The sequence below is a fragment of the Sceloporus undulatus genome, chromosome 1 (assembly GCF_019175285.1).
Source record: "Sceloporus undulatus isolate JIND9_A2432 ecotype Alabama chromosome 1, SceUnd_v1.1, whole genome shotgun sequence".
In the NCBI taxonomy this organism is placed as follows: domain Eukaryota; kingdom Metazoa; phylum Chordata; class Lepidosauria; order Squamata; family Phrynosomatidae; genus Sceloporus; species Sceloporus undulatus.
In genome coordinates, this window is record NC_056522.1 from 40,176,348 (window position 1) to 40,196,405 (window position 20,058).

The window sequence follows — 20,058 nt, forward strand, 5'->3', positions numbered from 1 at the left end:
TCACACCAACAAAAGAGCTAAATATATACGTGTGTGCATCTGTTTTGTTGGTGTGAGCAGGGTGACCAGACATCCTCTCTTTCCATGACGTGTGTGTGTGTATATATTTTCAACTGCCTATTATGGGCAGTGCAGTGGTTTGAATGTTGGAAGACTCTGGAGATCAGAGTTCAGTTCCCAGCTGAAGCAGAAAAAACCCACTGGGTGACCTTGGGCCAGTCACACTCTCTCAGCCTCAAGAGGAAAGCCATGGCAAACCCCTCTGAAGAAACTTGCCTATATATATATATATATACACACACAGACATCTATAACATTACACCTATTAGATACACACACACACACATAATAGCATATGCAATATAACATTATATACACTATTCTACATATTATATACAATAGCATATATATGACATTTAATAGTGTATGCAATATAATATTTATTATATACACTTTTCGACATATATATTTTTAAAAATTATTTTAATGTGTTTTTATATTGTGAGCCGCCTTGGGTGCCTCTTGGGAGAAAGGCGGCACAGAAATAAAATATAAATAAATTTTATATATGTGTGTGTGAAGAAAAAAACCACTTTCACCGATCAAAACCATTAGAAAACCCTCCCTCGTAAACCAACACGCAACTAACGCAGCGACTGGGTCGGGCCTATATATAGCCGACTGAAGTCTCGCGGCTAAAGAGCCTCTCGCGAGACTTCCGGGCTGCGGCGAGATCTCGCGAGATTTCCCTCGAAGGCGAAGGTTTCCATGCGCGGCGCCAGTTTTTACTGTGGAAGCGTGCTTTTCCGACTTGCCTGGAGAAGAAGAGGGAAGAGTGGCTGCTGCTGCTGCTGCCGCCGCCGCCATGGAAACCGCGGTCGGGACCGAGGGACCCTTGGAGTTTGGTAGGTGGCGGGAGGCGGCCGAGGGTCTCGTCTTTGGAGATCCCACTCTCGCTATTGGGAGCTCAACATTCTGGCTGCGTCCGCACTGCGGGAATAATTCGGTTTGATCCCGCTTTAAGTGCCTTGGCTCAAGGCAATGGCATTCTGAGAATGGCAGTTTGTTGTGACCCCAAAGGTTAGGGTTAGGCACCAAAGCTGCCACAACAAACTGCCATCCTCAGAATGCCACTGCCTTGAGCCTAGGCACTTAAAGCGGGATCAAACCGGATTGTTCCCGCAGTGAGGATGCAGCCTTCTATCTGGATCTCATCATTGTTGCAGTTCTTGTGTGCCTTCAAGTTATTCCTGACTTATCCCGAGCCGATGATGAGGGTTTCCTTGGCAAGGTTTGTTCAAGAGGGAGGTTGCCATTGGCATCCTCTGAGGCTGAGAAAGTGTAGTAATAATGATCATAATAATAATAATAATAATAATAATAATAATAAAATTTTATTTATATCCCTCCTCCGCGGTTGGATCAAGGCAGCTTCCAATAAGAATAAAATGCAGTACAGAATACAATGAAACGCCCAGTGAAACCCGTCCTCCCTCCCTCGCAACGTAACACTTTAAAACGCCCCAATTAACAGCCACAATGGTAAAGAACATCCGATTGTTATTACATTTTTATATTCCGACTTTTCCAGAGGGAATCAAGGCGGATCACAACGCAAACGTTAGCAATAAAATATGATGAGAATAAACATTCACAACCATCAACAGCCCCGTATCCCAACCCTGCCCCCCGATCACAAAGGCATTCACCCAAGAACAAGAAAACAGAAATTAGACTAGACCACAAGATCAATTATACATTTCAAATACAGATTTGCTAAAATTACGGGTAGATTTCAGGGGAGACAAGTATCTTCTTCTGGGGAGGAAACGGGGCCAATGATGTCGGTGACAGTGAAGGGGAGACTCATCTGGAAAGGGTCCATATTAACGGGGGTCAAGTAAGTTAATCGGGACAGTCGTCAATCAAGGAAGGCTTGCCAGAAGAGATCCGTCTTGAAAGACTTGTTTTTTTTAAAGCCTCCATGATTGTCAATGTTCCGGATCTTGTCCGAATAGCCATTCCATAGTTTGGGAGAGGCAGATGAGAAGGCCCTCTGGGTATCCACAGCCAGTCTGGTCCCTATGTGAAGTGTCTGGAAACCATGCCCTATGAGGGATCTGGGGATGTTTAGCCTGGAGAAGAGAAGGCTAAGAGGTGATATGATAGCCCTGTTTAAATATTGAAAAAATGTCACATTGAGGAGGGAGCAAGCTTGTTTTCTGCTGCTCCAGAGAACAGGACCCGGAACAATGGATGCAAGCTACAGGAAAAGAGATTCCACCTCAACATTAGGAAGAACTTCCTGACAGTAAGGGCTGTTTGACAGTGGAACACACTCCCTTGAAGTGTAGTGGAGTCTCCCTCCTTGGAGGTCTTTAAGCAGAGGCTGGATGGCCATCTATTGGGGATGCTCTGATTGAGAGTTCCTGCATGGCAGAATGGGGTTGGACTGGGTGGCCCTTGTGGTCTCTTCCAACTCTACGATTCTATGATTTGGTGAAAGTCACCCCATGGGTTTTGATTCTTGAGCAGGGATTTGAACCCTGGTCTCCAGATGCATAGTCCAACATTCAAACCACTACCCTGGCTGTCAACACATATACAGTCTGTAATAACTTCAGATTTATTTCTGAGAGGTCTACCAGCTCAGAAGGAGTAGGTGTTGCAACAGACTGAGAGCATGGCTGTCTTCTCAATGCAGAAAAGACGCTGTTGGGAGTCCCTGGCTTTCCACTCCACCAAACTCATCTGAGGAAGTAGATTTAAGTCTAAAAAAGCTCATGCTACTAACTTCTTTCTTTCAGTTAGTCTGAGAGGTACTACAGTGCACCCTTGCTTTATGCAGGGGATTAGTTCGGGACTCCCCCGCGTAAAGCAAATCCCGCGCATGCTCAAGCCCCATTTAAATGAATGGGGTTCGTGCATGCAGAGGTAGGCGCACACCCCATTACTCCCAATGGGATGTGCACTCCTTCCTCCCCGTGTGGCTTTCAGCGTATGCTGAAAGCCACGTAAAGCACGCCCACGTCATTTTCCAGACTAACATGGGACTTGATCAGATGGGAAAAATCGGGGTTTAAGCAGTGATTAACCAGTCTCAGGCCCAAACACATTGCAGAAATAATCCAGTTTGAGACCACTTTAACTGTCCTGGCTCAGTGCTGGGGAATCCTGGGAGCTGTAGTTTATTGTGTGCAAAGGAGCCATAATCCCAAAAATAACGAGGGAAGAACCAGGCAATAAACCGCAACAAATAATTCACAGGATTTCCCCGTGATTGATTTGTTACTGTTTATTGCCAGTTTATGCCCGGGATAATGGCACTTTAAATGTCAACGTCATGTGAAAATCTTAATTGCAATTGCATGATATTCATGGGTTCATTGCTGGTTAAATCCGCGATTTTCCCCGTGTGATAAAGTCCATGGCTACATTTTTTAATTCTGCCACTGTTGAGAGTAGTAACTAAAAGCTGCTTTTATCAAATTGGATCAGTTGTGAAATTGGTATTTATATGCTGAGGCTGTATCTGCAGTGTGTTAGTAGCCAAAGTGGATTGTGTCAATCTGCTTGTTTCAAGCCACTTTCCTTATGTGATTTCAACACTAGATGTCAGTGTTGCAATTTTAATCTTTTTTTTGGTTAAAATCAGATTTTTCCCCCCTTGAAAGGGATGCTCTTACCCTAAACATTTTCAGCTATAAATTACTGAGCTTCTCCACTTTTCATTGCATCTTTTAAAACCTCTGTTCAGAGGAGAAAATGTCTGCACAAAATGTATCTTCATAACTTCCTTGAAATAATAATTTGTTACACATGACATTCGTTACAAGAAAGGGCTACTGAACTTGCTGTTTTCTCTCAGACTCAGGGTCAGACATTCCAGAGGACAGCTTTTCATCTGGAGATGAAGATCTGGATGGGGATGATGAAGACGAGCCTGCAATTCTGGACACTAAAGTTAAAAATGCTGCAGATTCCAAAGACATGGAAAATGCTGGCTGGGCTGATGCCATGGCTAAAGTGCTTAATAAAAATATCCCCAAGAGTAAGTCCACTATATTGGTTAAGAACAAAAAACGGGACACAGAACGAGAAAAGGAAAAAGAAGAGAGGCTAGAGAGGAGGAAGCAGGTAAGTAAGTAAGCATAATACTAGAAGTACGTTCAACAAACACTGTCAGTGTTCCAGACCTGAAGAAGAGAGGCGAAGGTACACCTAAAGCAGTGCTTCCCAAGCTTTGGTCCTCCGGGTGCTTTGGACTTCAACTCACAGAAGCCCTAGCTATCTTGGTCAACATCCAGGAGTTCTGGGAGCTGAAGTCCAAAACATCTGGAAGACCAAAGTTTGGGAGTCACTGGCCTAAAGCATTAGTTCAGTAAGTAAAATAAAGCTACTCTCTATAGTATTTATTCTATAGTTTTTTCTGTTAGTGTCATTGCCAGGGTTGGGAAAAGGTTTTTTGTTAAAAAAAAATCCTGTTTTTTGTTGTTGTTTAAGCCAGGATTTTTCTTTGTTTTTGCATTAATGTGTAGGACTACACCAATACAGGATTTGCATTAACATAATGCTGGATTGCCTTAACTTGAAGGGTAATGTAGGTCTGCAACCAAACAAGACAATACGGAAAATGTGTGAGAGCATTTCATGTCTCTTTTATTCTGGGGGAAAAGAGCACGAGGGGGTGGAGGAGAGGGGAAAAACTGGGACCACCATAGGCAGAAAGGCAGACTTAACCTTCCAGTGCCACAACCTAATAAAAAAATTGCTTCCGGCTATGAAAGCTACTACCAGTTACTGAAGTTACTGCCAACTATGGAAACTTTCATTCTGGAATGGATAATAAGCAAAATGTGTGTGGGGAGAAATCAATAAGGTATATTTCTTTAAAACCCATAGGGTTGCCATAAGTTGGCAGGTGGCTTGAAGGCATATACATACACAACATGTCATTAAGTGCTTGTGTAAAGGAAATGTACTGGAAATATGGTTGCTCTTTATCAGACATTTTTGGGTATGAAGATACTCAGATGAGTTTTCATGAGTCCCTCTCTTCCATGACAAAAAATGCATAAATTTGATAGTGTACCATGACTCTTATTGTCAAGCAGGAGTCTAATGTGGGATCTGCTGGTATCAGCCACAACATTGTGAGTTCAATCCCAGGGCTCCAAGGTTGACTCAGCCTTCCTTCCTTTCATAAGTCGGTAAAATGAGTACCCACCTTGTTTGGGGCCAGTTGGCTTATAGACTGTAAACAGTTTAGAGAGTGCTGAGTTCACTATTAAACGGTATAGAAATGTAAATGCTATTGCTGGCCTGGTACTGCTGCAGATCATTTGGGGAGTAGAATTGTACACCATCTCTGGCTCATACCCTCTATATCCTTTCACCTCTTATTTAATAATACAGTATACATCCTTTTTTTAAAGAGCCCTATGGTCCAAACTAAGTATACCAAACTTGCATAAGTTCTTTAAAAATTAACTTGTTCAGAATACAAATCTTGATGTCATATTGTTGCCTGAAAGGTGAGCTCTTTGCACAGAATAAATAGTTCCTTGACAGGATAGCACCTCAGTGGCAACTTAAGAAAATGTTGCTTTTGATGGCTGGCAAACTTCTGTATCCCAGTTTAGGAAACCTGTTTGAAGAACTGTTGTTGCTAATATAGTTGGAGAGATTGAGTGGTGAGCCCATTTTTATCTACAGAAATGGTTTGTAAGCCTAGGTGTATTCTTTCCATTCTTGCCTAATTCTGCCGTGCATGATTTATCAACTTCACTCTCTTAAGAAACATTCTATATAAGTATCCTGAATTTTTAAAATGCCTAATGTGCTTTCACGTAACAATATTTATGATGCAGCTAGATAAAAAGCGGGAGTGGGAAATGATGTGCAGAGTGAAGCCAGATGTTACCAAAGACAGAGAAGTGGAGAGAAACCTTCAGAGAATTGCCACGAGGTAAGAGTGTGTGTTTGCGCTTTTGAAAACAGATCTAAAGGCATGCCTCAGTAATCTGCTTCTAATCAAATTGAACTCTTAAGAAGTGACTCGTGGGAGTCAAATGATTTATTCTTGGTCCTGTCTCGTACAGTATCAAGTTCAACAAAAGATTTCAGAAGTCTTATGAAAGCATAAAATCTGGACAAGAATATAATGTGTTAAGTGTTCACCCAGCAGGAGTTCTGGGCCTTAGCTCATCGTTTTGTTAATTCCATGGTTAAAAAAATATACAGATCAATCACTTCCTCCACTTTTTGTATTTCTCTAAAGTGCAGTCACCAAAACTCACTGTTTTTGTGGTCAGATTACTGTCTTGCATTAAGCTAGTGCAGGACTGCATGGCTCTAGTCTAGCACGTAATCAATATATTCTCTTGATCATATCAGTGAGCTTTTGTTGACATCCTTACCTATAGAGTGGGTATTTTATAAGCTTGAACGTGACTTTGGTGGGTGTCCAAGTTATTGGCTAAGTCTTCTGCTGTGAGCTATAACCTTGTGCCAAAATTTTCAGTTTTAGTGGGTTGTATTAAGCAAGAATGAGAATTGTGTGGCCCTCCAGATGTTGAACTACAATGCCAAGCATTCCTCACCCTTGGTTGTGCTGCCCAGGACTATTGACAGTTGCAGTCCCACAACATATGGAGGGGCAAATTATCCATTGCATGGCTCACAGAAACAAGTGAAATGATTATGTGTCTGGTTACAAGGTGGGAATGGGTAATGCTTCGTGTTGTATTTCTCCACATGCATGTATGTTAAAGTATTAGTATTCCTGATAGTAATTCTCTATTAAAACTAATAGAATGTAAAAGAGCAACATGATGAGTTCTACAGTGTGAGAGCAGAATTTTCTTTCCATTTATTTATTTATTTATTTATTTATTTGAGGGTGGGGGCTGGTCTGAGGGATTGTCCAGCAGTCAGAAGACAAAATATGTTCATGAGTCTTGATGTCTTTAAATTAGATAACCCCATACTATAACACCACAATATTCCACATTCACAGTGGAATGTCTTTTAAAACTGATTTTATTACTTACACTACACTGACTGGATTTATTTCTGTTTATGCCTTCACAAATTGTGGGTCAGAATTTTTTTTTACTTCATGTTTTGGATCTGTGGCTGTACAGGATGTTCTCTGTGCTTTACAAAGATACAAAGAACATAGTTAAATTTAATCACCTTTGACATAATAATGATAATTGAAGGACTGCTTTCTCCCATACCACCTTACTCGTACTTTGTATATGTAAATTTGCTTTTATATGACATTTTGGAAGGCACATTGAGATTGCTTTTCTCTTAAAGGCAATAATAAAACAACAGCAGTACTCTAGCACTTCTTTAAAAAATCAATTTATTGCCCTGTTTTTATTACTCTTTTCATCCTTGCATCTGTAGTACATTGTGTCTGAAAGATTACTCTAGTAAAGTTTTTCCCATAATGATATGTGTGTACCTATATCTCATTTTTTCTTTGATCTTCAGGGGAGTTGTGCAGTTATTCAACGCTGTCCGGAAGTATCAAAAAAATGTTGATGAGAAGATGAAAGAAGCAGGGAGTTCTGACAGAAAACGGGCTAAATTGATCTCATCAGTTTCAAAAAGAGACTTCATTGATGTACTGAGAGGAATGGACGGAACAGAAATGGAGCAAAATATTGCCAGGAACTCCTTAAAAAGCAAACAGGTATGCAGTGCTTCTTGGAGCTACTTTCTGTCATAGCAAATTCAGCCATTCAATTTGCACTTCCACATTATTTTGCTTCTCTGCTACAAACATTCAGTGCTGTTACAGACAAGAGATTTGCTATAGTTTTTTGAGGGTTTTTCGGGCTATGTGGCCATGTTCTAGAAGTGTTTCTTCCTGACGTTTCACCAGCATCTGTGGCTGGCATCTTCAGAGAATGCTTGGCTGTAAAGGAATTTGGTATGTATATACTGTGTGACCCTGGGAAGGCAAGAGTGATTTGCATGTATATTGTTCTGTTGCTAATGGCAGGCCTCAGGGTGGGGGTGGTCATCCAGTGGGTTTCCATGGCTGAGCAGGAATTTGAACCCTGGTCTCCAGAGTCATAGTGTTAGTGCTCAAACCACTGCACTACACTAGTTCTCGTTTTCCTTTGGTTCTCATTAAATGGACCCAAACTATGGTTTGCAAGCAAAGTCAGGTTCAAACTGTATTTGAACCGTAGAGAGGATTTGGAAATCAAGTGCAGATCGTTGGCAATGTGCACTACCATATTGTTTGTTACCACAAAGCCAGGTATCTTGAGAATCCTGGCTTGTTTTAAAACCCAAATATGGTAATTTATGCAAAATATGGTTATCTAAAATTCCAGCTTGTAGCCAGTGTGGTGCAGTGGTTTGAGAACTGGACTATGAATCTACAGACAAGGGTTCATATCCCTGCTTGGCCATGAAAACTCACTGGGTGACCTTGGGCAAGTCACACTCTTTCAAAGAAAGCCCTTAGACACGTTCATCTTTGGGTTGCCATAAGCCAGAAATGACTTGATGGCAACAACAAATATGATATGTGTAATCACTTCTCCAATTATGGATAGTTGAGTGTTGATACATTTATTCAACCTAGTAGGATTGCTGATATTCTGAGCAGGAAGATCAAGCTACAGGAAAGTGAAATTACATGTTGGTTAAGTAAGTTTTCTTTGAAACTTGATCCTTTCTGTGTCTCATCTGGCACTTACTCCATCTGGGACTTATTGCTGTCTTTGGTGGAAATCTGGATATTTTGATTTTGGGGTTGATCCTAGAAAGATAATTGGGTACACTGCCTTCATTTGTGTGGAGACTCTGTCCGTGGTGGTTCGTTTGTTTTTATTAAAAGCTGTGTGGAGCTATTTTCTTTCTCACTACCTGTTTTAGGCTAGTTGCAAAATAGTTGCTGACAATCCTTTCCAAGAGAAATGTCTGTTTAAAAAGTCATATGAGGACAAAAGACGTTGGACCAGTAGGAATCTTAAGGCAGCAGGGCCCAGGGTTTGAGAATCTAGAATTTCAGAAGCTGCATGTTTATAATGCATATTTGCATTCATGCTTGAACTTTGTACTCAGTAGTGGGTGGAATACTTCTCTTGGCCCCAAGCCATTGGAGTTAACTAAGAGCTTTCTTGTGCCAGCAAGAAATACTTTAATCAGTTGGGAGACAACAGTTTGTCATGTGTTCTTTGTTTAGTGTGCTTTTGGGAAGCATGCCGAAACACTCCGTGGCATGAAGAACCCTCTGAATCTCACTCAAGTGTACAATTAAAGTATTTTAAAAATTCACTGGGTAATAAGTATAACTTAGACTGTCGCCAACCATTCCATTTTTTTTTGAAAATCTGTTCACTTTGCTTGATTTGAAAGGTTGAAAGATTACAATAATAGTGTTGCAATAATCGGAATTCTTTACTGGAAATGCTGCTGTTCAGAATCAGTCCATTCATACATTCAGACTGAAAACTGATTTATAGGCAAGTTGCATAACCAGTGTTGTGGTCAAACCTGGTTCTTTGGCCACCTTCTAGTCCTGCTAAAAATCTGCAATGCTGTCTAGGATGGTAAGCCTGAGTCAATATGGAGGTATGAAGGGATAATGCTGGTGTGGTAATGGTAGAACTTTAACAAAGTGCATTTTTCGTACTTGAACCATGGTGATATGTAGGAGGACCAAGGGGCTTGATGCTCTAACTTTCTTGGAACACTACAGGAAGAAAACCAAACATCCTCTGGTAGATTAAATGGAGAATACTCAAACTACCAGCATATTCAGGCATATTGTGTATATTACCTTTTTGTTCTGTGATTTTTCCTAAGTAAAGACAATACATAAAAGAAATTAACTTTATGTAGGAAAAATGGAAGCTTGCATTTTTATAGGCTGCATTTCCATAGTAAACTTTGGCGGGGTACAGACCGCCGCTTTGCCGCCGCCGCCAGTAGGTCCGCGGGGGAGCCGGAGCCTTCACACGGCCCGACTCCCGCGCGGACCGAAAAAGAAGCTCAGCGTCTGATACGCAAAGATGGCGCCGGCCATGTAGAAGGGCTGGCGCCATCTTGTACGGACGGAGTCCGTACTAGGCCCAGGGGTGTCTATAAGAGACGCCCCTTTTTTAAAATGGGACGTCCGGAGGACGTCCCAAATGGCGGTGCAGAAAGCACCATAGTCCACGGTAGCTCACAAGAGGCATGAATGCATCAGAATACATAAATCCTTTTTGTTCATATGTTGCAAAATATATTCAATTCAATGAAAGCAAAATCAAATGATTTAACAAACATAGGATTGATTCAATATTATGAGTGAAATAAACTAGATATAAGTTTGATTCGCTCTGTATTATGTATATATGAATTGAGAAGTGCCAGTGATGCAAGGTCTTCTTTCCCCAGGTGTTCTGGCTGCTCATGCTGGTCTTCCTGGAACAGTCCTGGTAAAACTCATAATGAAGGAATGCTTTAAATTTACTACAGCATTTATGGGAGTAGTTAATATATCAACCTTTGAGTTGGACCATAGAAGATAGAAATCCCATGAATACCTCCCAGGGTAATTGTATTTCAGTTGGAAATCCTGCTGTAATATGTTAATATGTGGAAGGCTTTGTAAAGTTAGATTGTGGCCACCGATTGGGAATTGACCTTCAGAGAGATCTGATGGTCTCCTCAGTGTCATAGGGACAGAGTGAGTAAAACTGAAGTAAGAATTGTGTTTGCATTTTTGTGCAGAACCATCTTGTGCTTTCGTTTAGTATGGGTATGCTTGTGAACATATGGGTCTTAAGTTTCACAGCTGCTTTGAACGTACCCATCTTTCTCTGTTTTTAATCTGGCAAGTGCAACACCTAAAGATTATGGAGGATGGGGGAACAGAAAGAATGTGCTTGAGTACCAAAAAAGAAAGAAAGAAAAGAAAAAAGAATGAATTCCTAACCTTCCACAGGAGGCCTGGCCACCTCCTTCAAGACAGGATTGCCATCATAGGTACTGTCACACACAGAGCTAAATCCAATGTTCTGGAAGTTGTAGTAAGGTCTCTCCCCACCCCACCTTGCCTTTGTTGTCTGATAACCACATCCAGTAGGTTACCTTGCCCTCCATAGCCAGTTTTGAGGATGCAAGAAAAACCATCCTCCCATTTATGTTAGATAAACATAAGTATACTTTAATCAGTTGTGAGACAACAGTTGGTCATGTGTTCTTTGTTTAATGTGCTTTTGGGAAGCATGCCGAAACACGTGAAGAACCCTCTGAATCTCACTCAAGTGTACAATTAAAGTATTTTAAAAATTCACTGGGTAATAGAAATAACTTTTTTTTAACTGTTGCCAAGGACCATCCAGTCCAGACCCCTACCATGCAGGAAATCACAGTCAAAGCACCCCCCAACAGATGACCATCCAGCCTCTGTTTAAAAACCTCCAAAGAAGGAGACTCCACCACTCTCCAAGGGAGTGTATTCCAAACATACAGGTTTTCTGCAATCTGAGACAGATTGTAGAAGTCATAGTGTAAAACCTGATTATTCCTTTCCTGTTAATCCTATTGACACCTACAGTTTGTCACAAAAATTGTCACCAGAAACCCTTTTGAGATCAATTAGAAATTGTTGACATGCAGTACTTTGAAGTATAAAGCACACCATTATGTAAACGGGGGGGGGGGGGGGATATACATGATGCGAGATAAATTCTCCCTCTCAAGATATATTTCCCCTGTAAATTGGTGTGAAGAAATACCTCCTTTCTCAGCCATAGTGGTGACTTGAAGTGATATCACATCACTTCCCATCTCCATTTTGGCTGGGATACAGCTGAAAAAGGAGATACGGAGATATTTGAATGCCTTTTTATGTTGGGGTTGGGGGGCATTCTAATTCATAAAATTTTTTGGAGAGCTTTAGGAGTTTTCACATCCAGGGGATATCTGCATGTCATACATTCCCTATTCTGGTGTAAGCCTTCCCATTTTCAGATTTTGAAGCAGCAGAGTAAGTATTCTGGTCAAGTTTTGGGAAACTGGGGGCCAGATTTCTGTCTTCAGAACACATTGGGTGCCTTGGAGACCTCTAAATCTGTTTTAAATAAGCAAAACTATAAATATAAAAACACTTTCTAAACTTCAGAAAAGACAGGCTGCACCCTATGTAAAAAGAAAATCTCAGCTTCTGGAGGTAATTCCATTGTTTTGCTGAAAATATCTTTAGAGATGGGCTAAGATAGGACTATAGTCTGCTGAAATGGCCTGGAGGGCATGTGCATCTTACAGTCCCATATTCTTACCCCAGGGAGTTTTTGGGGAGTAGTATTTTATGTTTCTTGGGTGGGTTACAGACCGCCGAGAAGTGGCGGTCTGGCTCCGCCTCCACTTGCAGCATCCGGGAACCGCAGCCTTTAAACGGCGTGGCTCCCGGACACTGCAGAGAAGGAGCGTGGAAATCGCGCTCCTTCTCAGGCCCCGGAAGAGGCGCTGCGAGTGCCAAAGGGCGCACTTGCGGTGTCACTTCCGCCGTGCGACATGCAGACGCAGAGCGTCTGCTACATCAAAATGGCGGCGGCCGTGTGGAACGGCCGCCGCCATTTGTCACGGACTCTGTCCGTGATAGGGTAAGGGGCGTCTGGAAGAGACGCCCCTTTTTCAAAATGGGACGTCCTAAGGACGTCCTTTATGGTGGTCTGTAACCTGCCTTGGTCAGTCACATGATACCTTCATTTTACGAGTTGAGTTCTTCTGTGCTGCTAATTCTTCAAATGTCACCAAAGTTTTGCAGCTGTTTAGGATTAAAGTGTGTCCCTCCAGATTTTGTTTGGACTGCAGCCCCCAGGGGCCATAATGAATCTAGCCAATGGTGAAGAGTGCTAGGAGTTGCCGTCAAACCACAATAAGCGTGCCCCAAGTTGACCACCCTCAGACCAGGGTGTAAGCCATTTGCAGAAGAATGTGGTGATATAGTCATTAGGCTTTGAAATTGACCATACCGCTGCAAATGTGCAGTATATTCCAATAGCAGGAGTGGTTAGGCTGTGGCCCTTTGGCTATTGTTAGACTATAGTTCCCATTGGTGGCAATGTTGGTTATAGCTAATTAGAGTTGGAGTTCAGTTATATCCAGAGGGTCTCAGTTATCCATCCTGGGCTTCAGTAACTTGCTTCCTAATATAGAAAAAACAACATTTTGGAGAGGGAGCAGCAGCTTCCCCCCTTCCCCCCCCCCCCCCATAAATTAGAAGCAGTGCACCCCTGTTTGTATTCATAAATCTAGTCCTACCATGCTGGTTTATGGTCACCGGGTTAGTGGGTTTCCCCATTGCTTTACCTACTGGTCCATTCTGCTTTACATTTGTAGCCTCTCCTGCTTGTTTTATGTGTTCAGGTGGGAATAATTATGCTTTTGAATGGGTTCCAAGGGCTTTGCCTTTCATATCATTAACGAGTCATCAAAGTATTACTTAATCCTTACCGAACCTGCCGACTTCTGTAACATCCTCCTCCACTCCTCCCAGAGGTACATCATGCTTGTTTCTGGATAGGATCTTCTGGTCTCTCCCTCTTCCCATCTCTTATCTGGAAAGTCTGCTAGGAGGAGAAGGCTGAAATCATTTGAGTAATGCTATTTAGGGTGGGGTGATGATGAACGATGGGAGACCTGAATGTTCATATTCTGAGAGCGTGGGGAGCACAGTTATTCGGAGCATGGCTTCTTTCAGAGATGGATTGAATTGTAATGCTTGCTTCACCTTTTCTCCCCAGTTATGATTCTTAGGTGCTGGTATCGAGCATGTAGTGTGTGTGTGTGTGTGTGTGTGTGTGTGTGTAATATAAAATCTTCAGTCTTAATAGCATAAGACTGAATTTGGTTGGCTTGCCAGAAATACCAGCCCTGCATTGGACATGGAACTCATAAAGTTCTAAGATACCAGCTTCTGGGAGAGCCAAGAGATTCTTTGGGAGTGTGGGAGCAAGCAAGCAAGCATTTGGCAAAGAGGAAGAATAGGGCAGATTGAACATTTGCCAAGGAAGAGGATCATGTTGACGATTCCAAGGTGCTTTCTGCTCTATGTTTTTCAATTAAGGTCAGATAATAAGAGAGTCCCCTTGTTCACTGAAATACAGCCCCCCTTACACTTCAAGACAGTTTAATTTATTACTTTGTTTTTAAGGTTCCCTACTTCTACAGATGTGTTGCATATACCATTGATGTCTGTGTAGTGGAGGAGCAGGGAATCTATATACCATAGATGTCTGTAGTGAAGGAGCAGGGAATCTCAGAACCAGTAGGTAAATCCAGTCATCTGAGGGCAGCAATCTGTCAGTCTGAGCTTTCCCAGGTGGTTATGTACCTGTATCATTGCCAGTTGATTTCTGAACACAGGTTTGGTCCCTCTTCTGAAAGACTGAAATGGTTCTCCTAAATCTCTGTTACTGTTCATTTGCCTCCAGCCATCACTGGAATGCCACTCCCAGCTTCAGTTTAGAGACTACCACCTGTTTTATTTTCTTTTGGAGAGTGTGGATGAACCAGAAATGTCAAAGCTTTTATTCTGCAAATGTGGAGACCACATGCTTTCAAATAAATATCTCATGCCTCTGCTGTAGGTAATGTAGTTGCTTATTTGCATACTCTAAACTCTACTTCTGCTTTTAGAATGTATGATCTATGATGTTTCTTGGAACTACTGTAGCAGTTTGGAAAGCAGGGTTACACTGTAGAAATATGTAACCATAAAAACATACTGAATTATGACTGTGGGAAATCAACTACTTGATTATCTCATCCCCAAATGATCTGTTTTTGAGCATGTATACATACTTAATGTTCAAATCTAAATTAACAACCAGCACTTAGGCCTGGTTCAGAGCGCCCAAAAAGGGCGGTCTGCCGGTGCCCTGGTTTGCTCCGCGAGGAAGCTGCAGCGGACAAACTGCACGGTTCTCTTGTCGAACAAAAAGAAAAAGAAAGCGGGTTCTTTTTGTGGTGCTGTCATTATGGCGCTGTGACATGAGGACATGTCAAAATGGCAGCGCCCATCTGTACAGGGCGCCGCCATTTTTGACACCCTCATCACGTGCTAAGGTTGAGGCACTAGTGGGTGCAGCCGGACCGGGCCTTAGTTTGGAATATTTTTCAAGGGAAGCTCTGGTTGTTACCTTAATTCCCCCAAGTATTCTTGCCAAGATAGTTCTTAACAAAGCAGCATTTAAATAGGCACTGGGAAGGGTACTGTGGAACAGCCTTGCACTTCTTTTGATCTTGTAGGTGCATTGTGCTCAGATGTCCAAAATATCTAATCCAATTAATATTGCTTTATTGAACTGTAGAAGAAGAATAGCAATATTCTTTCTGGAATTTTCACTTGACAGTAAACCAGCACCTTTACTTACTCCTGTGATTATGGTTGTCTTGAGATACCTTCTGTGTATATGCTCAGTTTTTAATTCAAAATTGTCCTCCCTCCCCTCATTGAGGTTCAAAAATGGCAATGCCAGATGTATGAAACCATTCAGGTCTACATTTAGTCAAGTTGCTGTAGAAGACAGCTAATACTCCAGAGGACAGGATCAAAATTCAAAACGACCTGAATAGATTAGAAAGCTGGGCCAAGACTAACAAAATGAATTTCATCATGGAGAAATGTACTTAGGATGGAAAAATGAAATGCATAGATATAGGATGGGTGACACCTGGCTGAACTAGGCTGGCTGAACTAGACGACATGTGAAAGAGATCTAGGAGTCCAAGTAGACCACAAGTTGAACATGAGTCAACAGTGTGATGCGGCAGCTAAAGAGGCCAATGCAATTTTAGGCTGCATCAGTAAAAGTATAGTGTCTAGATCAAGAGAAGTAATAGTGCTAATGTATTCTGCTTTGATGAGGCCCCACCTGGAATATTTAATACTAAAATAGACTTGGTGAAAAATGGATGTGAAGCCTAAATTTGCTGTGCTAAATATTTGTGTTGGATCCCATTATAACTCCCTGCATAAAGATCTTACAGCGTTTTTACTTTGGCTGCCAGGCATGAAATTGCCAAGGGAAAAAGATACAGATTAGAAATCTTCATAGGAACCCCACCCCCCACCCCCTTTTCGTTTGTTTTGTGAATCAGCTGAAAAGTAGAGGCAGCAATCTCCGATCTAACATAGTCATGTTTGAGATTATAGTGTTGATTGAAATATATGTGTATTTGGGGTTCTTTGTCTTAATTTGTGCAGCAGTGTTGTTTCTTCATATTGGAAAACACTGTTTTTCTAGTAATTTTTTTCATTTAAACATGGATGTGAAAGCTCCCTTTCTTCTCTTTGTGGCCATACTGGAACAGGCATTTGGAATGGAGGGAGGAGTGTTGGAGCCTGAGGTTTGTTGAGCTTCGTTCCTTTAAGAATAAATAGGGTATTTAATCTGAATACAGCCAATGAATGGATATATTGCCATTGAAACAAGGTAGTTTTAAAAGCTGATCTCAGCTTCTTTGATGGCTGCAGTTTTGTTTAATCCTTCCGTGGGTGGAGGTGGACTGAACAAGGTTTATGCCTAGTGATCTATACATCTCATATACAACTCTTCTGGTGTTCTTTCACTAATATATTCACAGTTCTTTAAAAATGAAAGTTTTATTGAAAAGTCTAAACAAACAACTATAAATATCTTTGTCCATGTTAAAACATTACAATTATTCTAGCAAAAAATATTTTCAAGTTAAGCTTTGAATTACAGTGCTTCTGTGTCATACGCAGGCGTGCTTTACGCGGCTTTCAGCATATGCTGAAAGCCGCGCTGGGAGGGGCGGCACGTCCCATAGGGACGAATGGGGTGCATGCCCATGGTGCTGCTGTGCTGCTGCGCCGCCGCATGCATGAGCCCCATTCATTTAAATGGGGCTCGAGCATATGCATTATTTGTTTTATATGGGGGGAGTTTGGAACGGATCCTCGCGTAAACAAAGGACACACTGTATTTGAACAACAACACAAAATTAAACTGTAATATGTGTGTGTTACTCTTTCCTTTCCTCAATCCCCATCTAGAAGAGAATTGTTTTACATGTATGGAGCTTATAGAGGGAATACAGCAAACGTTCTTAGTTGTATTGATATATTTGTTAAACATGCTAAATTTAAGGAACAATGGGCTCTTGGTATCTGCTGGGTTTGGTTCCAGGACCCCTGTGGATACCAAAATCCATGGATGCTCAAGTCCCATTTTATACAATGGCATAGTAAAAAGGTGAGCCTTATATAAAATGTGTATGTGTGAGAAAATTTTCAAGCCATGGGCGATTGAATTTGTAAATGTAGACTGAGTGGAAATGGCAGGCCGACGGTATTACTTTTAAACAACATTCACATCAGGCTTATATTGCAACACAACTGTGTCTGATCTACTACCACCCAGTGAAGATGATGGGTTTTGGGAGTGCACCATTCTGGAAGATTCTAAGTGGACATCACACACACTTTAATTCTAAATAGTGGGCTGGGCACTTTGTGTGTTGGAATGAGTGGTTTCAGAACATACTTACTTCAGCTCTCAATGTTGAAAAAATTCTGCGCCCTAATGTAGAGTGAGTCCTCTGAAAATGAATCCATCTCTTTCTATCTCTCCTTGATTTCAGTTATATATGTCAGCTTTTCTGACATATTATACCCTTTATATGGGGTCCTTTGCAGTATCCAGTCAATGTGGGATTCCAGAGGCCTCTTTGTACCACATTTGCAGTTCAGTAAAGGATCTACCCATAGCCAAAGCACACTGGGAAAATTTTTATCTCTTTCTTTCCTTAAAAAAAAATGCTTTGTAGAGCTAATAACTTAATCCTAACCTAGAAAGATCAGAGAGGCCTTGGAATTTGTTGGCAAAGCACAGTCTCTCCAAGCCTCATATATGGCCCATATCACAAATTGGTTCATTTAGGAAGCGGTACGGAATGGTCAGGATTTGGCAGGCGCTTCTCCAAGGAGGCCAAGGGCTAAGCTAGCATAAAAATGGATTCTTTCCGATAGACGGCCTGATCTTTCCAGGTCAGGATTAAGATGTTCAACAAAGCATTATGGCTTCATTAACCCTACCTGGCTCATGAACAGAGAATTTAGACCCTAGTACTGCCAGTCTCTCTCCTGGCTCTGCAAACATTCCCCTCATCAGGAGTACATTCTATTTTTAAAAATGAATACTGCACAGAATCTTAGGTCGGTTGGGAAAAAAAACCTTAAATTTAGTGATGCAGATGTAATGTGTCTCCCCCTGCAAGGTCTTTTTCTCTAACTACTGTGCTGTACAAATTTACATTCTTGATCATAAAGTCACCTAGTGTGATACCTAATGGGATCAAAATGAACCCCATCAACTGTTTTGGGTACCTCTTAAACATTTTGGATCTCTATATTTTTGGCTGTATAATCCACACTTATTTTATTATCCCATTTTCTACAACCATTTTGGTTGTCTAGAGAAGGGCAACCAAAATGATGAAAAGTCTGGAAACTATGCCCTGTGAAGAGTGGCTTAGGTTGCTGGGCATGTTTAGCCTGGAGAGAGAAGTTTAAGAGATGACAGGATAATTGTATTTAAATATTTGAAAGGATGTTCTATTGAGCATCCTCAATACAGTAAGCTTGTTTTCTGCTGCTCCAGAGGCTAGGACACAAAGCAATGAATTCAAGCTACAGGAAAAGAGATTCCATCTAAACATTGGGTAGAATGTATTGAATGTAAGAGCTGTTCAAGAGTGGCACACACTGCCTCAGAGAGTGGTGGAGTTTCTTCCTTTGGAGATTTTTTAAAAAGAGGCTGGATGGTCATCTGTCAGGAGTGCTTTGGTTGTGTGTTCCCACATGGTGTGGGGTTGGATTAGATAGCCCTTGTGATATCTTCCAGTTCTGTGATTCTGTGAAGACAAAGTACAGTATGAAGAGATTTTGACCAAACGTGATACAGTTGGCCCTTTGTTTGCACGGGCGATCTGTTCCATACCTCCTCCCCCATGTGAAAATGGAGGCTTGCATGTAAGGTGTACTGCCAGGTGGGCGCACCATTAGAATTAATGGAGGTTGCCTCTCCGCTCATAATCGAGGTCACGGATCTTAGATCCGCGAGTTAGAATGGGCAACTGTATTTACATGTAGATTGATATCCCAGTCTTCATGCAAGTTTAAGACAGTAAGACTTTGTGCAGAGTTTTGCGTAGAATATGATGTGATGCAAATTTTTAGCATTGTAAGTGATCCCTGTCAAGCTTCTGTTCCATTCTAATCATTGCCAAAGTCATCAATGTCAACATTTATGATAAGAACTACAGAAGTCATAATAAGATTCCATTCCCTGCCCTATCTTCCAATGTTGGGATTAAGTTAATAGCCCAACAGAGTATTATTTCTGCAATGCCTATCGGAAGAGATCCATCTTGACCGCCTTTTTAAAGCTATCGAGATAGGTAATATGACAGGTCTTCTCCGGCAGGCCACTCCATAATTTAGGAGCAGCAGAAGAGAAGGTCCTCTGGGTAACCGCAGCCAGCTTAGTTTTTGGTGGCTGCAATAGATTTTGCCCAGAGGACCTAAGTGAGCGGGGCAGATTGTATGGAAGAAGGCGATCCCATAGATAAACTGGCCCCAAGCCATGAAGGGCTTTAAAGGTCATAACCAACATTTTGTACTGTGCTCGGAAACTAATGGGCAGTCAATGAAAGGACTTTAAAATCAGCATTATATGGTCACACCTGGAAGTACTGGTGACCAGTCTGGCTGCCATGTTTTGGACGAATTGAAGTTTCCCAATTAGGCACAAGGATATCCCTATGTAGCGTACATTACAGAAATCAAATCATGAGGTTACCAGTGCATGTACCACAATTTTTAAGTCCCCAGGCTCCAAAAAGGGATGCAGCTGGCATATCACCTGAAGCTGAAAACAAGTAAGATCATCTGACCAGTAAATGATAGATGGTGAATGTTTATTTTTGGAGTATAAATTTGTTTGAGACAATAAAAGGGCAAGGGATCAAACATTATTGATCTTCAGTTCTATTCCAGGATACAGG

At 41.6% G+C, this 20,058-nt stretch overlaps 1 protein-coding gene across 1 annotated transcript in view; it reads left to right on the forward strand.

The window, feature by feature from the left end:
• The first annotated feature begins 739 nt into the window (after positions 1 to 739).
• RRP15 (ribosomal RNA processing 15 homolog) overlaps positions 740 to 20,058 on the forward strand; it is a 34,026-nt gene continuing 14,707 nt past the window's right edge. The window contains exons 1-4 of the mRNA XM_042443629.1: positions 740 to 905; positions 3,869 to 4,137; positions 5,871 to 5,968; positions 7,504 to 7,705. Coding sequence (XP_042299563.1) covers positions 866 to 905; positions 3,869 to 4,137; positions 5,871 to 5,968; positions 7,504 to 7,705 — 609 coding nt within the window. The 5' untranslated portion in view covers positions 740 to 865. The remainder of the gene's footprint in view (positions 906 to 3,868; positions 4,138 to 5,870; positions 5,969 to 7,503; positions 7,706 to 20,058) is intronic.